The sequence below is a fragment of the Brienomyrus brachyistius genome, chromosome 18 (genome assembly GCF_023856365.1).
Source record: "Brienomyrus brachyistius isolate T26 chromosome 18, BBRACH_0.4, whole genome shotgun sequence".
Classification (NCBI taxonomy): domain Eukaryota; kingdom Metazoa; phylum Chordata; class Actinopteri; order Osteoglossiformes; family Mormyridae; genus Brienomyrus; species Brienomyrus brachyistius.
The window spans coordinates 3,964,923-3,984,943 of NC_064550.1; the positions used below are offsets into that span (position 1 = coordinate 3,964,923).

At 42.0% G+C, this 20,021-nt stretch overlaps 2 protein-coding genes across 6 annotated transcripts in view; both read right to left on the reverse strand.

The window, feature by feature from the left end:
• Window positions 1–4,806: 4,806 nt before the first annotated feature.
• On the reverse strand, window positions 4,807–11,533 carry slc66a1 (solute carrier family 66 member 1). Of its 4 annotated transcripts, none has more exons than XM_048982735.1 (8): window positions 11,420–11,533; window positions 8,564–8,763; window positions 7,986–8,115; window positions 7,671–7,758; window positions 6,509–6,660; window positions 6,314–6,406; window positions 6,014–6,205; window positions 4,807–5,708 (listed from the first exon to the last, which is right to left on the reverse strand). In XM_048982735.1, the coding sequence occupies exons 2-8, from the start codon at window positions 8,752–8,754 to the stop codon at window positions 5,625–5,627; spliced, it is 930 nt and encodes a 309-aa protein (XP_048838692.1). In that variant the 5' UTR covers window positions 8,755–8,763; window positions 11,420–11,533; the 3' UTR covers window positions 4,807–5,624. The 4 variants fall into 4 exon arrangements, with proteins under 4 accessions (XP_048838692.1, XP_048838691.1, XP_048838693.1 ...); XM_048982734.1 differs by having other exon boundaries at window positions 11,316–11,453; XM_048982736.1 differs by lacking the exon at window positions 11,420–11,533 and adding an exon at window positions 10,456–11,291.
• Window positions 11,534–11,839: 306 nt separating this feature from the next.
• Window positions 11,840–20,021, reverse strand: part of trim33 (tripartite motif containing 33) — a 48,312-nt gene continuing 40,130 nt past the window's right edge. The window contains exons 11-20 of one of the 2 annotated variants that reach the window (XM_048982719.1): window positions 19,548–19,757; window positions 19,175–19,310; window positions 18,426–18,489; window positions 18,191–18,341; window positions 17,543–18,069; window positions 17,159–17,276; window positions 16,253–16,327; window positions 15,954–16,109; window positions 12,776–12,826; window positions 11,840–12,614 (exon numbers count right to left, since the gene is read on the reverse strand). In XM_048982719.1, coding sequence (XP_048838676.1) covers window positions 12,396–12,614; window positions 12,776–12,826; window positions 15,954–16,109; window positions 16,253–16,327; window positions 17,159–17,276; window positions 17,543–18,069; window positions 18,191–18,341; window positions 18,426–18,489; window positions 19,175–19,310; window positions 19,548–19,757 — 1,707 coding nt within the window. In that variant the 3' untranslated portion in view covers window positions 11,840–12,395. The remainder of the gene's footprint in view (window positions 12,615–12,775; window positions 12,827–15,953; window positions 16,110–16,252; window positions 16,328–17,158; window positions 17,277–17,542; window positions 18,070–18,190; window positions 18,342–18,425; window positions 18,490–19,174; window positions 19,311–19,547; window positions 19,758–20,021) is intronic. The other variant, XM_048982720.1, reaches the window with a different exon arrangement.

Sequence of the window (20,021 nt, forward strand, 5' to 3'; positions counted from 1 at the left end):
TATAAGAAGATATTAAAGTGTTTTCAGGTAGCCCTTCTGGATGTCCAAGAAAATTTTCAAAGAGAATCGCTTGTAGGATTTCTAGAAAGGTCAAATCACAACTCTTATTTAACTATAAAGTATATAGTTTCAGGAATATTTAGCAGACTCTGCAGTGGTGGTGCACTTCTAATGTGCAGTGAAACCTCCACAAATATGACCTTCATGGAAGAGCCATCAGAAGAAAAGCTTTCCAGTGTCCTCACCACAAAACTCAGCATCTGAAGTCTGCAAATGAACATCCAAAAAAGCTAGATACATGAAAACAAGTACTGTGGACTGATGAAGCAGAACTATTCAGCTGCAATGCATAAAGGTATGTGGGGAGAAAAGAAATTCAATTAAGTACAAGCAAATTCTAGTAGCAAACATCACACCATCTGTAAAAAAAGCTGAAGATAAAAAGATGGCTTCTACAGCAAGATAATGATCCTAAACGCACCTCAAAATCCACAATGGATTACCCTACCTCAGGAAGCACAAGCTGAAGATTTTGGCCCTCAGTCTCCCGACCCGATTGAAAATCTATGGATAGACTTCAAATGAGCAGTGCATGCAAGATGGCCCAAGAATCTCTCAGAAATACAGCAAGTGTGTTTTTTACTTGTATCTTCTCATCCGACCAATACTTTGAGTCCAGATGAATCTCAAATTAAGAATAAACTGTTTAAAAACAGCAAAATGTTCAGTATTTGGTCTGAGTACTTTCTGTTTGGATAGAAACAAGGAAAACATAGATACTTTCCTGTGCAGAACTAAGCAAATTATTAACACTATTAAAACGGGCCAAAGAGGACCTTACAGAGAGCAGGGGGGAAAAAATTGTAAAGTGCCAGTCAGAGGGATACAAAAAGATCGAAACTGCCAGACTTTTGAAACGTGATCACTGTACAATAAAGTGTTCTGTCGCCGTGATAGAGAAAAGATGACACACTAACTGCAAAAGATAAGTGTCAAATTAAAGGGGAGACCTTCCAGAAAGTCTTGAGCATCAAATGCCATAACTTTTCAAAACTGCTGTCTGAACGGAATCTCCAGAAGTACTAGGTGCAGTGTGCTAAGGTCCTAAGGTCATACACGCTGAAATATGACCTCCACTCAATAAGGCATGTAAGGTATAACATCAAGAATGGACAGGGACACGTCTCAAGAATGAAGGCACAAAGGTTTTGAGGACCGATGAGATGAAAGTGACTCTTGACGGAGCTGATGGATGGGCCAGTGGATGGAGATCCTCCTCAAGCACCAACACGGTGATGGAGGAGAGATGACATGGAAATTATCAGTGATGAACTTCTCAGACCTTTCTGTCTTGCAGATGGTGAAAACATTATCCACAAGGTCTGCCAATTTCTAGAAGATACCTTCTTCAAACACTGGCACAAAAAGAAATCAGCAGCCTTCTAAAAGGTTATTCCTGCAGGACAAAGCCCCTCCCTATATATCAAAGTTTTTCATAGATTGGCCTAGAAAGTCTTGAAACGTGATTGAATTATGACCTGCCATGACTCATCGCCTCACTCAAAAACTATTGGGTCTTACCAAAGCGTGAGATTTACCAAAGTAGCAAGCAGTACCCTTCGCAGAGCAGCATCTAGGAGGTGGTCCTAGCTGGATCAGCTAGAAAAGGATCAAATCAAAAACCTGATTGGTTCAGTGGGCAACAGGCTCATGATGGTCATTGAGAAGAAAGTAGGCTGTACTGGGTATTAAACTGAGTGAAGTGGGTTGTATAGAACGACTGATAGCCAGGGATGGATTAAGGACCGGACCAGCGGGGCCGCTGCCCAGGGGCCCTTGGGGTGCAGGGGGCCCATGGGGCCCCTAGCCCAAAACAATTTGCAACGCTTATCAACAATGTATTTTCGTTTGTCTATTTTAGAGGGCCTACATTCTTTGATCCTCTGCCTACAAGGGCCCCTGACCCAATAGGGAGGGCGTTTGGCTGCCAAGGGCCCTTGACTTGTGGTGGTTGTGGTGGTGGTGCTGGTGGTGGTGGGGGAGGGCCCTCGCGAAGGTTTTGCCCAGGGGCCACACAACCCATAATCCGTCCCTGCTGATAGCTTGTTCTTCCTTATATACACTGATTAAGAAAAAATGTTTATTTCTGTTGATGGTGAAGAGAGAAAATCCACTTAGTTTATGATTGCCTAATAATTCTGCATACTGATAATCAAGTGTTTCTCATTTTTTGTTTGTGAAAGTCAAATGTAACATTTTCTCAATAAATTTACTGGGTGCACAAGAAAACTTCTGAATACATTTTCGTCTGCCCAACATTTGCTAAAACAGTACTTGCCTAATAATTCTGCTCACAATGTAGTCCTTTGTAAGGAAGAATGGGCGAAAATCCCTCAGACGAGAACTGAAAAAGCCCTAACTGGCCACAAAAAGCATTTACATGCTGAGATACTTGTACTTGTTAAGTACCGATCACGCAAGGTGCCCAAACATTTGCTTAGAGCTATTTTCCTGTTTTTTATTTTGAAACTGTAAAAGATGGAAATAAAGTAATCTTGCTTAAAATTACAGGAAATGTTAACTACATGCCCTTTGAAAATCAGTTCATTTTCTTATTCACAGTAAGAGACATTTTGACCAGGGGTGTTCAAATTCTTGCATGGCACTGCATATTGTCCAAGGAAAGAGAGAGGTTTGGGATTTTGTATTGTTATTTTGGTTTTCACTTTGGTGCTACTTTCATGTGGGTCAAGCTCATTTGAGCACAAAAACCTCCCTGCCCCCCTTGACCTTTGACACTGAGGCAAAAATAAAGTAAGTATGCTAGGATCAGAGGGACATGTGACATCTTTGGTCAGACCTGGGTAAATTTCCCAGTCCCCATTTATTTCTGTATGGGTACGTCAAAATCTTACCTGATTAGTCTTACCTGAAGATGCAATTCTTTCAAGCGACAGTAAAGCAATGCTGAGAGAGATCCTTGTCAGTCTCTGCATTTGACAGTGAAGACCAAATGGAAAAAAAACCCTGCCCAATCTCACCTCCTACCTCATTAGCTTTTCCTGACAGATTAATCTTCCATGTTTGGTATTGAATTTAAACATTAATGATGAAGGGCAGACTGAAAGAAACCAGGAGTGGGAAGGCGAAGTGAAGGAGCAAAATGAAGTGATACAGAGAGGCGTCTCATTAAGACATTCCCATCAGCAGTGCTTGTATAAACAGCCCCCGGTTTCTGACTGCTGACTGCCCACTATCACTGCCTCTTGCAGCAGACCCCCTACCCTATCCCTACCCTACACTCAGAACATGACCTGAGGCTCTCTGGCAGCTGTAGCGACTTTCGCAAGCAGAGAGGTGACCATCTCTTCACATTCACCATAGTCACGCCGGAAACTCGACCTCATCCCTCCCCAATGTCCTCAAGCCACAAATACCCCAGGAACAGCCAACCCCCCCCCCCCTCTCTGGGTGGCCCTTCACTCCCTTATCACTCGTACTAAGGAGATGGATTGAGGGGTGATTCTCTGGGTCAAAACTTCACTCCTATTTCTCCTTGCAAAATGAGACACCAATAACAACCGAGTAATGAAGGAAAACATTTCTGTTGCTTCCAGGAACCCAAACTGCCATGACACTCCTCCACTAATTTTTTTTTCTGCGGAGGGGTGAGAAGTTAGAGGTCATGGGTTAAGAACAAGGGTATGATCACAGCTACAATACTAAGAGTCAAGGCTAAACTTGTTACTGGGTGAAGACCAAGTCATGACCAAAGTATTCAAGTGAAAAATCTGCAGAACAAGCAAATTCATAGAGAAAAAAAAATCCTTTCATTACATCTTTAGAGGGAATTAATAAAGCTGTATGGTGAAATTAACATGTATATTTGGTTCACTCATACAAAATTAATTGAAACCTTTACAGTGTTCCTATATGCAGGAGTAGTGTATGCCATGGCATATGTCAGAGTTTAGCTTTACAATGGAACGTGGTGTGCATGTGCCTAGTATACTCTGCAGTGGAGCTGGCATGGTTATGTGGTTTTAGCGAGAATACACATGTATTATGCTTGAGTCTATGGTGAAGTGTCAATATAATATGGTACTGGGGGAGTGCACATGCTTTGGTTTTAAGCCCGGAACACCAAGTTGATTTCTGGCCGTCAAAAGCTATTAGGCCATTGGTGCATGCAAGCGCAGTTGGACACAACTGGTCCTCGCTGGTGCAATTTTTGCCAACTGAGCATAATGAAACGTCATTCAAGGTAGTCAATGAGCGCTCTGATTGGGCTGTTCAGCACTGCCAAATAGGGGATGTGAAGTGAAACGGAAGCTGAACTGCCTGGAACCACAGAAGAGCTGAAAGCAGAAACAAGACGGTCATTTGGAATGAGGAACTCGAGGACGAGCTAATTACTATAAATCAAGAGAATCCAGCTTTGTATGACATCAGAGAGAAACTCCACAGATACTTGGGGAAAACTAGTATTCCAAATGAGGAAGGAATAGGGGGGAAAAAATAACTGGAAACCACAGTGATGTGATTACTGCTACCTTGTGGTCTAGGAGATAATTTCGCGCAGGGGCAGAACGAACGTGCATGTGAACTGTTGGTTGTAGTCATACAGATGTGTCCCAGTGCAAAATTTTCACAGATGAGAGCGGATGGTAGCAGATCATGCGTGAGCCTTGGCTGGCAGTAGGTTTTTGCTGTCGGCTTGGTGTGTACCCAGCTTTAGGGGCAAATATACACGCGGTTAATGTTGTGTGGCAGAGTACCTTATGAACTGAAAAACAAACATCCAACCCTGATTAAAGTGCATTTTAATGGGGAAACAAATTGAGGACACAGCTGCCATCATAGGTCACCTGCATAACTGAGAACAACTGAGAGACGAGGAAGATAAGAGAATATGGCCACAGTCCTGCACGAAATTTAAAAACACACCTGAAACCTGAGCGTCTGTAACAATTAAAAATACAAAATTAGAGTATATTAAAAGTTTCAAAGTTCATACTATTAAAAAATAAAGTCACGGAACAATAACTCAAATACATTAAGCACCAGTTTCAGTTACATAAAGGATTCTAGATTTAGGAGTGATTTCTAAACGCTCAGACTGAGATAAAAGGAGACAAACCGAATACGTAGCACTGATTTCCCACTGATGCCAATTTCCTCAGATGCCACATGGCAATGTGTCATGTACTAAATACTAATCCAAGTATGTGCAAAAGAACATGGAAATCCTTATAAAAACACAACATACAGACTTGAATTACTGGTATAATTATCTATGTGGATAAATAAAATGAATTTTTACATTCTGAATTGTCTGTAACTACGAACGTTTAATTGGCAACCTAATATATATATATATATATATATAAAGTTGTTTTTGATATCAAAGAACATGGGGAGCACCGTAAAATTCACTCACACTGCATTCAGTGCTTATTCTGTCATAGAGGTTAACTTCTTGCCAACATCCGTCTTTTATTTTGGTCATAGTACTGTGCGTGTGAGAAGTATTTATCATACCACAACGACAAAAAACAAAATTGTGCATTTCCTCTGGTGTGTGTATGGGCCAGTTCAGCACACTTGGCTATATGCTGCAGATACTATATGTTCTCCAGGAGAGGAGCCCTTTCATCTGGTTTTGCCAGCACTGGAGATCTGCGATACTTCAAGAACTGCACAGTAATCTGAAGGGCTCAGTCAAGGGCCACCTGGGTCATGGGTTACACAGTCGCCTGCTCCACAAGCTGTACAGTACATGCATGCACTGGAGACAATTAATGAACAAATTAGGACTACCGCTATTATGGCTAAGCAGACGCTAAATGAAGGGAATTTTGCTACACATTTACATTTCATAATACAGGTCTGTCAAATGGGCAGGCAGGAACAGGTACATATTTAAAATACTGTATCCAGTCAGGGGACTATAGTTAAAGGCACTTGAGTATCTACATGTCAGCCAAGATGTACCCAGGAGAGAAAAGGATACGACCAGGTCAAGGAAGAGAGTTCCAAGGCTGCCAATGAGCCAGGGCAAATGGTGGACCATATAGCTAGCCTCCCCCTCCCCTTGGACACGATCAGGGTTCTTCAGCAACACACTCAGCCCATACGTGGTGTTTCCCAGGATTACCAGAGCAAACAGGAAGTAGGACACCCCCTCAGTTGACTTCCTGATAAACTATAGCCATAAAGAAGAAACAAATGAGAAGCAGCACAGCAAGAATGAAGACATTACATTACCCCCCCATCTCTCCTATCCATCCACCATCCCAGGTAAATGACTCACGTTGGTGACAATCTGTGGAATTCTTGAAGACAGGTACAGCAATGACGACATTGAGCCAACCGTAAAGCCAATGATCTCCTTAGTGTCGAAGGGCTGAGAAGAAGCAGAAGATTTAGCAGACTCTCCAGACTCTAACCCTTAAAGCCCTCGCTCGCATGTGTTATATTAAAAACGCTGGCAAACATGCATATTAACCTTTATGGAGCTGCTGTCTTCATGAACAAACAGCAGAGATCGACCTTTGAACCCTTGGTGTACAATGTCAACCTGTGGGCTGGCCACTGGGAAAGAGAAGGCAGAGACTCCAGCCAGGCTGAGGACCCCCACAGAATTCAGCAGGAGCCTTCCTGAATCACATGGAATAATGACAGGGCATGAAGGACAAACTTACACAGCGTCATTGCACAACACTAGGCAAGCAAGGTCTGTTAGAGGCCCTGTTTACGCTTGGTTTTAAAATGCGTCTCGGGTGTCTAGATCACAGGTAGACAGCAGAGACACATCGTCATTTTCATCTCTGTCTTTCCTATGTCTCCAGGGTGTCCAGCTGACCATTTGTGTTCAGATTTCCAGCATTAGTGGTTACACTACAAAAGATGTGTGGTTAAATGCGCCCCAGACCATCTCATTTACATTTGTATTTAGCGCTGTCCACTTGTGATACAATCGTCCAAAGCAAATTTTAAAACAAAGTGTGAACAGCGCCAGTAATGCATAGAACTACATGCAGCAACAATTAAACCGCAAACATTCAAGAATATTGTTTAGAATCTATTTCTGTAACTGATTGAAAGAGCACCACCAATATGGATAATGACTAATTGAGTGTGACAGAGGATATAGTCTCTGAAGAGATCAAGCTCCGGATCATATGTGAAAACTGGTGTTACGAATGTGCCAGTAATATACATCATAGCCTGGAGGCTGCAACTGTTGACAAGTCCTGCTCTTTTAGAGCTGCAGTTCAAAAGAACCAAGAAATCATTATATAAAAGTCCCACATCTAAGACATGAGAGGGAGGAGACACTTTCAGAAGACACTACCTAACAAATCTGCGGATGGCCACATGAACTCAGCCTTTTAAAAAATTGATTTTTTCAAAGTAACAATGCAAACAATTCCTTGTTTTTCTTTGATACACAGAGTATCATTTTCCTTATAAATATTAAAGGGAGGTAACCATGCGCCATCATATTTTGCATATTAAAAAAACAGGGAAAAAAGGTACAGAAATATTACTTTAGAACTGCACACACACACAGCAGATACAACTACAAAAAAGCAAGGCTTGCAGAGAGTCTATAATCACCTGTCGTACTTGGGAAAGACTCAAAGTATCACTGAAAACAGACTCACTGCTAAATCCAGCATTCTTTGCCTTAAAATAACTGTACATCGCCAGTGTTGTCAGGTCAGCCAGCACATAGTACACCGCTGTGTAGCACTGCGATAGGGTGTGGGAGGGGATTCATGGGGAGAAGAAACCAAAAAAAAAATCAGAGGGTTAGATTTCAAAAATTTTCATTGATTATTTTACTTAAGCTTATAATGAATATAATGTACATTTTTATGCGCTTACTGATGTTCACATGCAAGTAAATTTAAATGCTGCCAAAACTAAATGACAGACCACTTTACTCTAGATCACGGGCCACCTAAATGAGCACCTACCTGAATTGGCAGTTGATTGGCTAGAAAGGAGCCAATTAGGTTGCAGCTGTCACCAGCTAGCCACAGCAGAAGGAACCAGATAGACAGGGCACTATCCATATTCCCAGTGCGATATGATTTGTAGCACTGCCTAAGGTGGGAGAATTAATACAGTTCACGTTCATGGGGGTTCGCTATGACACAAGCAAAGTCGTGCATGGTCTTATACAACACTTGGGGAAGCTACCAAGCTTCAGATTATAGTGACCTTTATTTCTCTGGTACTTGTTGAAGATGCCTATTGCTGTTCTTTCCAGGTATTAGTGTGTATCACTGTGTTCTTGATGTTTGGATTTAAGGTAACTCATGCCTCATTAAATCTGAAATGATTTGTGAAGGAGACTGATCTTAATGAGACTTGTGTAGTAAAGGGTAACAAAGGTAGATTTTTTTTAAACTAATTTTCTTAAATGAATTTGCCTTGTCTTTTAGCACTGAGGTTACAAGTGGTGAAAAATGAGTCTAAGATACGCTACAAATAAACTGTAGGTAAAACAGCACGTAGCTTGTTCCTGACAATCAGGACATGGAATACTCACGGCCCAAGAGACACCATGAAGCAGACAATGGACAGTAGGCCCAGGAAGACACTAGCCATGTCTCGAGCATCCTGGGCACACTCCCCAAGTCCGACCCACACCCACACCGAACCGTTTGGGCAGTGAAAGCTCATGTTCCTGTCATCCCTCATTGCCAAGGTACCTTGTAGAAGGACCTCATGAGACCCCATCTTCACTACCTAAGGGGGGAGAAAAAATAATCAATGTTGCAGCTTTATGTAGCTCATACAGTTCTTTATACAAAAGCATCCTATGTAAATCTAACTATGCACACTCTACAGATAGCTTTCCATTCTTTACATGCATCTTTGAGAAATGTAGAATTGTTTTTTTAAAAAAAAAGTTTTTAGTTTTAATTTTCACTCCTGTATTCTACTTAACAAATATGTCATTTAAATATCAGATGGGAGATAAAGAAAGTAACCCTCAAAAACCTGGTACAGATTTATTGTCAGTTTTGGATAACGCAATGCTATACATAAGAATGTATCGTCATCTCTTTTGAGAAAACATTCCGCTATGCAACTGGCGTGGGATCTCGCACACGTCATTGTCATTCCTGGCATTTTAAAATGGTTCTCTCTCCACTTAAGAAAAACTCATACAACCATTTTTATTGTAATAAGTTTACTGGAGAAACTACCACTCTGCATTCGAAATATTTCGTCATGATACCAGATCTTCAGAAATGTCTGTTCTAAAGTGAATAAATCAACCTTCGCATTCTGTGTCCCTTATGCTTAGCTAAAGGGCTTTGCGTTCATTTAATAATTTTTTAAAGTATTCTAGAATGTGTCTTGACTGAACAGTTACCGTTTTAAATTCTACAGCTATGAAAAGGTACAATTTTTAACGCAATCGTGTCGTTGCGTCTGTTTAATCTTCTAAATTATATGTTGTGACTGCTACCATCTTGACCTACTCTACCTGGAAGAACAAAAACTGGGAGCTTCTTGGTTAAACAGATGATAAACTCAACATGTGAATCAAGGAATATTAAGGTTAACAAATGTTAATTCCAACTCCTTCACAATGAAAAATTCAATACAAAATGATTTACAAGAGGCACAATCCAAAACAACAAAAGTGTAGCTTCTGTAATCGAAAGCGAATAGATAATCTTACCTCACCGTCGTGCTGATAGACAGATATAATTGACGGATAAAAACGATTTCTTTAAAGGAGGTATTCGATTTATGTTAAGCACATATTAAAATCGATTTGAACCCTCGCACCGTACTGAAGGAGAAGTAGGCACAGTCCTTCCGCGTCCTTATTGGAAACAGCATCCCGTGTTTCTGACACAAGCCGAGACCGATTCACACGCTTCCCACCGCCGCAACAACAAGGTCGGCCAAGGAGAACAAGCTACGAAACAAGCGTCTAAGCCGCTGACCCGTCACACAGTTAGAAAATTAATTACTCTTCCTTTATGAAATTCTCGCATCACTGTGGAACAGGCTTATTGGCTCATGAATCTGGTAACCAGAATTACAAACTACAAACTAACATACATATCTTTATAAAAACTGAGCGGAAGTTCAAATCTACGGCGGCCTCAAAGTGCAAAACATAGAAATTGACGTTCCTTTAGTTCACAATCGTTTAAAGTTCGTTTAGGGCACCTAAACCAAATGTACTGGAATGAATTAAAACGTTGGATTTAATTAGGCGGTTAGCCTACACTTTGGGTTTGGAACTAAATATAACGTTAGCTGCGAGTTACACCTGAAAAGATCCAATCAACGTAACAAATATGGACTACGAAAGAAAAATGCTAGCGGCATAGACTTAATATGACTGCGATCGATGGCAGCAAAACATGAATTCGTAGCAGAGTTTGTAGCAAAATATAATAGATATTTAATTACCCCGACAATCGGAGTTCTGAACACAAAACGTATACAATGCTTATTTTATCTTCTTTAGGTTCTTGCGTTTTTCTCAAGGTTTCTCAAAGTTTTTTGGTACTTCTAGGCCACCGTACAAAGCCCCAGCGTACGCATGAGTTAAAGACATGGCAACAAGATATCAACAACCCTGGAGCAACTGGAGGCCCAGCGGCGACATCAGTCCCTGCCGGCCCTGGGATTCGAACACGATCCGATCACGGGCACATGACGGTGATTCACACCATAGAGCAGTATGGAGGAAAAACATTATAAAACTAATTATTGAATCCGGCGTATATGTATAAAATCGCCGATGTACCTCCTGGTACCTCGCATTGTATGACGGCGAAACGACTGGCCGAAATTGTTTTGATTAGGGTGATCATAACGGCCTCTCTTTCGGGACCTAAATGCCAGAAATGTCCGGGATTTCGCTTTGTTTCATGCTGAATTGTGCCTTCTATAGTTATGCATATAAAGTGTTCTATTTCCGTTGCTTTGACGCCCCTCTTTGCGTACTGATCCCGGTATCATCTTTATGGTCAGCATAGTTTTTAATATTACACGAACGCGAAGCTCGACTTCGATCTTCTTCTGACAAACACTTTATGAACTGCCAGAAGAACGTCATACAGTTAATTACATTACAAAATCGTTCTTAACACTCATGTCGTAATGTTTTGAATTCCTCTATACCTGTGCTTGTACAAACAGCAAAAAAAAAGCACTACCAAAAATAAATATCACAATTTCAGTGGTAAGGTACACAAAACATGACATATAAAACCGCATTGGAATCTTGTATGTATTCACGCCTTAGGTACGCCAAAATTACTCACTCAACGCAATATTTTCGTTGACAACTCAGCCACTTGTATAGACACCACTTCACAGCAATCTTGGGCAAACTTTATGCATATTCAAGCTTACAACACCAACTCACCTTTTAACTACCACCCTCCCTCAACACTTCCTAGCCGCCCTTGTTATTTCTGGCGAACCGAATCGACCGGCTTGCGGCTCCACATTACACTTCCGTGAAGTCAGCTGACTGTAGTCACCTGACTACTCGGCGTATATCGCCACTTAAATGTTAAATTAAGTAATTCAACACTGGAATTCAAGATTTATTTAACTATACTACTATCGACTATGAATGTGCATTTCAGTTTGAGTCTCTGCTCTTTCAGAACACTTAAGTGACCACGGTCCCCTTTCTTTTGTCCGACAAGGCAAATAGGGGAAATAAAGGATTTTCACTAGTCTTAATAATGCCGGTATTCTAGATCATTATGGTGTTTAACAACCACTTCGGAAGTTTCATATCCCTTTATAATAGGGCCTTGAGTAATGCTATTTACAGTAACTGTTTGAAGAACAATGTTTATTGAAATGAATGTCCAAACAATGTGATTACTTTCCACTGCAACCACTAGCGTTCTGTTTGTACTCATATACAGAAAAAAAAATTGAACACACAAAGGAATACCTGGTAGGTAATTTTTTAAATTTTAAATTTTATAGTACATTGAAGAACTGGAAGATGAGTTTCAGATATTTTATAAAGCATAGTTCACAACAGATTTACAAACATTATCATACCTGATAAAAAAGAACATATTAATTTAACTAGCCAAAAACATAACTTTTAAATCTGTACAAGCAGTATCTTGTATAACATCCATAGATTTCCTCAGAAGAGGAAACACAATCTTTCCCAGTAAGCAATCAAAAGTCAATTGCTGCCACAAATTCATTACTTTTTCACATCCTGATTTACTGGAATTTATAACACGGTATATAAAAAAATCTGTCAAACAGATCAATGCACTGTCAGACCTCCCTTCGCAGTCTGACAGTGGGGAGGGTTGTGTTAAGCTTTCTCCTCAGGATCTTTCCCTGCTGGGACATGGCACACTTCATTTAATGTGCATTGGCTTCTCATTAGGCTTTAATCTCTTGCGTTTCGGTTGGACAAAGTCGTCATCAGAGTCCTCTGTGACGTCCTCGTCCTCCTCTGGGGGGCGCTGCTCACCTTCTGGCGTCAGGGGGAAAGTGCGGTCAGGGAAGAGCTCCTTCAGCCTCTCCTCGAAGTACAAGCTCACAGCTTTCCCTGCCTCTGCCACCTCTGAGTCTGCCTGTAAGGGGGAGGGGGGGGGGGGTTTGGGCAGAGGGTGGGAGGTGGGGCAGGGACAAAAAAATAAGGAAGGAAGACACCATTGAGTGGATTAACAATATACGGGTTTGTGGTGAGTCCAGTAAAACCCTTCACATCCATGGTGTATCAGAAAGGGCTTACCTGGACATTAATCTGTTTCTCCTCATCATAAACTTGGATTATTCGAGACATCTAAAAAGGGCGATAATAGTACAATAAAAAGACAAAAAAAAAAAAATTCAACAAAAAAAAGAGGAAGAAAAAATTTACACCACACGCAGATGTAAAGAGGAAACAAAGCCATACAGGTCTCCAAGAAGGATATCATTATTATCTTGAATATGCCCAGTTGTTTGTCCAGAAACCAGCTAATGGGTTAACTTGCCATATCATTACACTATGGATGACTGTAGCACCAATGATGTAAAGATTGTGGTATGGCTTTTGAACAATGATCCACAAACAAAAATGTATGTATCAAAATTAAGAAATAATAAGTTACATTATGTTAAGTAAAATTTAAAATGTGAAACTACAGGAAACTTCAGTTGTAAAAGTTTTAGGAAACATTTTCAGCTGAATCTCAGTTCAGGTTCACATTTTTTAAATTTCTATGCACGAAACTCTACGGTGATGGTTTATAAGTTAGATATACAGCAAACATTGCTAACAACATTCATCCTACAGCATCAATGTGAACCATAACCAGGTTTCCACGTGACCACTGTGTCCAATAAAAAGTCTTGCAATAACATGCTAACAAGTGAAAAATGTATTGCACGTGGGTTTCTACAATGTATACATTCAGCCATATAGCCTTCGGTTTAAAACCATTGTGTCTTTCCTAATCTACATGAGTATAATATGTAATCACTTGCCAAAGGTTTTAGAAATGTTCTTTATGTGGAAAGATGGCTAATGGTGGATAAATGTTACAACGTACTCAAACCCCCAGACACACAATGCTTATATGTTTGAAAAATAGATCACAAAAATCTCTGCCTTTAGTGAACATGAGACAAGACAACAGTTTGCCTTCAACCCTACCAAGAAAAATCATGCTAATTTGTTTGATGGGGCCAAATAACAACAAAAGGAATCATTATCTAGTGATGTATGTGGCAGTATATGAGACAAGAGGAAGACGGCAAAACAATGTCTTGTAGGTATTGTATCGGGACTTGGAAACAAATTCTGAAAGGTGGACAACAAACTTGCCATTTCACCCAAAACCACCCTGGGGAGGATACATTCAAGAAACAGTACATGGTGGATTCCGATGAGCTTCGCTAAAATAGAACGACTGCAGGTTTCAGCTTGGTCATGGCAAAACCCACTTCTTGTTTTGTTGAGCTAATAGTCATCAGTTGGGTGGTATAAAAGAAAACTGCTTATTAAGTGTAAGGCAGACTCACAGTAATCCGAATATTAAGGGGGCCAAATGAACTGATATCAGTGAACTAAGTCTTACAGTTGTGGAAAAAGCACATTACGATATCTTTATTTAAGAAATGGTTTAAACAACGTCACAATTTTGGTTGCCTGCTCTTCACAACAGAATTCTGCTCAGCTGCAATATGGCCCAATCAAAAAGGACCTCAGAAAAAGCTTTGGGAGTTCATAATGACAGAGCAACAGAACCATTTCTAAAGCATTAAATTCAGCACTGTCGCTACTCCCCCTAGGAGTGAGTGTCCTACAAAGATCACTGCAGAATCGAAAAAGACAAAGACCGCTAAGGGTGTAGGGCTGTTTTTCTGCCTCAGGAAAAGCTGTATCAGGAAATTCTACAGTAGAAAATCAGGCTGTCTGACTGTGATCTAAAACTCAAAAGTAGTTTGGTCATAGAATGTTACAATAATCCAAAGTACAGGACCAAATCAATAACAGTGGGTAAAATAGAAATTCCATGTTTTCAAATAGCCACCACATGGTCTGATGTGAAGCAGGCTTCTAAGCCTACATATAAACAGAATTAACCTTTTTTTTTTAAATAAGAGATGAGCCAAAATACCTCCTAACTGCTGTGTATGTCTGATCAGCAGATACAAAAAGATTGTGTTTGGGATTGACCCAGAATGACAAATTAGAGTGCTGATACTATCAGGAGATATGAGCTAGATGCAGGTAAATTTGTATTGGTGTTTATAGCAACCAATGAATAAGAATTAGAAAAAAATGGAGAGGCAGAAGACTGATCCTTCAATCATGTTATACATGTTGTGTAGTTTGTCCACCAGGGTGCACTCTGCAACTTCCCTGTTGGCAACATGCATTATACATTTCAGTCTATATTTAATATAAAGAACGTAGAACTTAAGGACAACTCGTACTTACAGATGGACTGCTATGAAGCCTATTATATGAAAAAATCTGAGTGACATACAATGGTTTGTAATTAACGCTCACACTACTTTGTGAGGCTTAGAAAAATCATGCAGCTTCAGTGATTAATTGGCTCAAGGTACAATACAGTACCATATGTACTTTCATTATTACCATTATTACTATTATTAGTAGTAGTAGCAGTAGCAGTAGCAGTAGTGTGCACAGCATTATTATTGATCCAACTTACCTACAATTTAAGACTTAGAAATAGCCTAAGGGAACGGATCTCATTTGTAACCTGGGGACTGCCTGTGTTTTATTGTACTTTTGTGCAAAGTACTATATCAGAATTTTTTTGTTTTAACTTTTTTTGTATTTTTATATATTTGACTCTCATCAAAACTTTGTGTTGTACTTTTGTTCAAAGTACTATATATGACAACAAAACAAGTATTGTTGCATTATATCTGGTAAACAGTTTCGGAACTGGGGAAATTTTTTTAATAATACAAAGAAATTGGGCAGGCTGAGAATCCCATATGACACTATATAAAATCAGATTTTCAAATCTTGTCATTAGCTTTTTGCCGCTGTTAAAAGAAAGCTGAAAAGCGTTATAATACAGACAATTGTGTGCATTCAGCACTCCCGTATCAAGGTGGTGCAATGGTGCAGTAAACGTGTGTGTGTGTGTGTGTGTGTGTGTGTATGTGTGAAAGCAGGCAGAAGCACGAGGCAGACAGAAAGACTAGGCAGACATGACATGAAGGCATTTCCTGTTACTGCTGTGTGCTGTGAGTGTGAGCACTGCGAATCTGCTAGCTGGCAGTATGAACCAGTCATGCCCTGATGACTGGGCACTGCAAACCCCATTCAGCCTCCCCAGCCCCTCCAACAGCTCCCAGGTCCCCACACATCTCACACATGCACCAAGCATGCCTGCATGGATGCACCCCCCCCCCAAGCAGACCCTCATACACATGCCACTCACCTCATTGTATTTGGCACAGTTGCTGAAGACCAGTCTGACATCAGACACGAACTCCTGCGGGGTGCGGTAGTGTTGAGAGTCTTGCAGCTGCCGAAGCTTTTGCTTCACTGTGTTCAGGTCCATGGGCTGCTTGATGATCTTATAATAGTTGGGCACCTTTGGGGGGGGGGGGAGGTGGGGGGGAAAGAAAATCGGCAGACATGCATTGGGGCACAGCTACAAGGACCAACATTCTGTGATGACATCGATGCCAGAGACCTACAGGGGCTCCGGCTCTAAGGAGTTATGATGGTACTCACAGAAGAGGAAACAGGCTCCTGGAACTCCGCACTCAACTCATGGCAGAAGATGTACAGCAGGAGGCGCTGACACCTCTATCATGACAAAACAGACAAACGGGATGAGGAGGTACAAAGTTTACACACGATTTTTTTAACCACTCCACAGTTTAAAATGTAACTCTTAAAATGTCAATCACTCAAAAAGTTTCCCCAGGTTACCATGTACTAGAAATATGCTTTGAAGGACATCTGAGTTAATCTCTAATGAGGTTCTTATCATTTGCACCTTCTCTGGTGCACAGGATTCAAGTTTTGTTTCACACAATAATTAAGGTGGGATGTACTTTTTCTGAACAAGGAAACTGCATCTAACTCAGCAAATAGCAGCCCTTCATTTACCAATATCAGGGCTCGTTAACTAGTATCAACTATATGTGTTTTCTTATATTTGCTCTTCAGAAAGTTACAAGAAGGTCCTAAGAAAAGTCCACGTGAGACTGAATCGTTCACAAATATGTTCTCATTATGGTGAATCTCGCTGTCCTCATAAACAGAGTGAATACCAGTTGTTCCTAGTTACCACAGGTAAACGCCCTGCCAATCCCCATACAAAGGCATGAGACTGCAGGACTGTGTGCACACACAGAAATCACACACAGAAGAAAAAGTTGAGAGACAAATAAGGAATGCCCAAACAAAAGTCTAAAGACAATGGAGCGCCAAATGGAAGAAAAAGGTCAGGAGTTCTGAAGTGGAGGTCCTGCTGCAGGAAGTGAACCGCAAAGGGGCATATTCAGCAGTGCACCCCCCCCCCCCCCCCCATGTGGCTGCCCAAGTATTTAAGCATCATATTAACGTTCCAAAACGGTATAAATGCTGTGTGAATTTAGGCAGACATGCCACGATATATGCAGACACACTCACCCGCTGGTCCTCGGGACTCAGCCCCTGACCACTGCTGTCTTTCTGCTTCTCCCCCTCACAGTCGTACTCTATTTCGGGAGCCGTCACACTCCGGCAGAAGGTGCACAGCCAATCACCACTAGGAGAGACCCGAGTAGAGAGACTGAAACAACAGTAACGACGACTGCGGCTACATTAGAGTACTCCAGCCAAAGGGACCCAGCTTTTATGGATGATTCTAATGGAAATATTTATTACATTTATTACAAAAATACAGATACACACCAAAACATGACAACAAAAAGTTTGAAGTTATCTGATCTTTTCTCACACATTTTACCATGAGTAAAATGAAACCCTGACAAGAGATGTGCGTATGTGTGTGGGTTCATATAATGGGCTCACCTTGGGGAACAGCTTAGTGTGGGGATGTGGCAGGTGATGTGGAAGACCTTTGGGCACTTATCACAGCAAAGTAGCTCGCCCCCATTCTGACACACAGCACACCAGTCCTCATTGGGATCGTCATCCTTCCCAGCCGGGTCCTTGTGGCTGTTCCCCTGTGCCCCACTAGTGCTGCGTGCAGAGCACACGTTTGGGGATGAGCCCAGGCTACACGCTTTCCCTGACTCTGCATCTCCATTGGTCAGTTTGGGTGTGGCAGCATGAGCGTTTTCCTCAGTTGGGGGCTCAGCCGCTGCCACCGATGCCACTGATGCCGATGCCACCGATGCCGATGCCTGTGCCTTGGTCTGCATCCCTTGAGTTGACGGCTCGCCCCCCGTCCTGCTACAGGCCCCGCCTTCTTCTTCATCCCGTGGTTCCGCCTTCACATTCTCCCCGAGCGTCTTCAGTACATCCTGCACAGAGCCGGTGGACACAGCTCCCAGCACCGGAAGGGGCGGAGTCAGACTGCTTTCGGGGCTGCTCATCTGGAAGGGGAAGTAGACAACAGGTCCATTTGGTCTTAACTATGGAACAGTCATAAAGATTCAACTGGAGGAAACACAGTGGGGGCCACAAACAGGAAGCGGGGGGGGGGGGGGGCATTACCATGCAGGCGCTCCTCGCCCCATCTTTGCTGCGCTCCACCTTAACAGCAGGCCCCTGGAAACCGCAATCCTCTTCCACTCCAGGTTCCTGTTTGACCTTCACCTGCTCCACGGCCACACCCATCTGGGCAACCCTTCCTGCAGAGCCACAGCTGTGGAGCGGCAGAGACCTGTGAGGGCCTTTACACCCATATGTCCGTGTCAATCAACCCACCAATACGTCCCCAGGCACCTACCTGCCCCTGCTCCCTGTGCTCGACGTGCTGGACGGCCGAACTGGCGTGTGGGAGTTTGACAGACCTGAGGCCAGGAAAGAAAGAAAAAAAAATGCTGAGGAGATGTCTTCCAAAAGGAGTACGAGACAAGGAAAGAGTCTGATATGAAATAAAGGCAGCCTTTTGGACATTGTGGGTTCTGGTCGACTACCCCAGCCTCGTCGTCAGCTCCTCTCACTGCGTACCTCAAACACAACGTAGCTTACGTGCATTACAAATACAGCAGTTAGACCACAAGAAAAAAAGAACCACCACATATCTACGATACTCCATCACTGACAAACAGTAGACAGACAAAAGACATCTATCCAGTAATTAAATCCATTTCAGGAAGGAGATTTTGAGCTAGGACAGGATTTGTAAAATGCCATTTCAATCAAAAGGATTTCCCTGAAGCATTGAGTTCTTCCTGTGTGTCTCCTATAATCACACGTGTGTCACTAATGTTAATGTGAGATGGCTGGATGCGTCTTTCAATCAAGGCAAAACCCAGTCAAAGCGTGAGAAGATCTGGACTATTTATCATAGGAGCCTTTCAGGTTAGAGTAGGTTAAGCCTTTCAGGTTAAAGTACTGTGTACAGTGTCCTGCCTAACATTGATATTCTGGTTACCCTAAATTAAATACATGCAAGTCTATGCATGGATACGAGGGACACGACACACTTGGAAGCATTCCTCACGGCATCATATACACACTTCTACGTCATACCTGAAGAGCCAGGTGAATGTGTGGAGGGCCCTGGGGAGGGGTTCATGCTGGCCGCCGGACCGAGGGGAGGGTGCGTGCTGGCAGATATGTAGCGGCTCAGCAAGTTGTCCAAAGTGCTGGAGCCAGCGTCTTCCAGCTGTGGTTACAGGGGCCGTTACCATGGAAATACACATCCACCGACCTATTTCCCAATTATATCTTCTACTTAACTACATAAATGTAACTACAAGTACGCAAACAAAATTATCACCAAGACTCCAAAGGTCTCCAGATATCCTTTATGAATGGATTAGCGGTCAGATACTAGTTAAATATAAGCTATTTTAAAATTTTATTTCAATGAATAATCATTAAGGACCAACTTTCTGCACACCTGTATGGGGGGGATGTCAGGGAGGCAGGGCAGGTTCTCAGGGTTGGTGACTGAGGGGATGAGCTCAATGGTGCCCACCAGTGGACTGGTGGGTCCGCGGTGCGTGAGGCCACCAGCCATGCTCCCGCTGGTGGGGCTAGTGGGGTTGGCCACATTGGCATTGTGCAGGGAAGCCACTGGGAAGGGTCCTGCATGACCTGGGTTTGAGTGCTGAAGCAAACAAGAACGGTCAAGTCTCACTTGGATGTAGAGCTTTTCAAATGTCATAGTCAAAAGTTACCAATCCATTGGTCTGCAAAGTTTTAAAGAAGCATTGTATATGGTTCTCATCTCATCTTATCTGCAAACAGCTCACGTTGCATGGACCAATCTGCAACAAGGTAATTAAAGATAATAAAATTGTCATCTGCAGCATGGACTAAACGGGAAGTCTGCAACAAACATCTGAAACTCTTTACAGTAAAGTAAAATAAT

Bases quoted from the DNA above. Each gene is read 5' to 3' on its own strand.
- slc66a1 (XM_048982735.1), bottom strand. From the start codon at position 8,754: ATGGGGTCTCATGAGGTCCTTCTACAAGGTACCTTGGCAATGAGGGAT. The intron at 7,759-7,985 runs GTAGGTGCTCAT...ACCCTATCGCAG, and splicing joins CCAATCAACTGCCAATTCAG to TGCTACACAGCGGTGTACTA. The intron at 5,709-6,013 runs GTATCCTTTTCT...TGAGCCCTTCAG, and splicing joins CTCTCTTCCTTGACCTGGTC to ATTACTGTGCAGTTCTTGAA.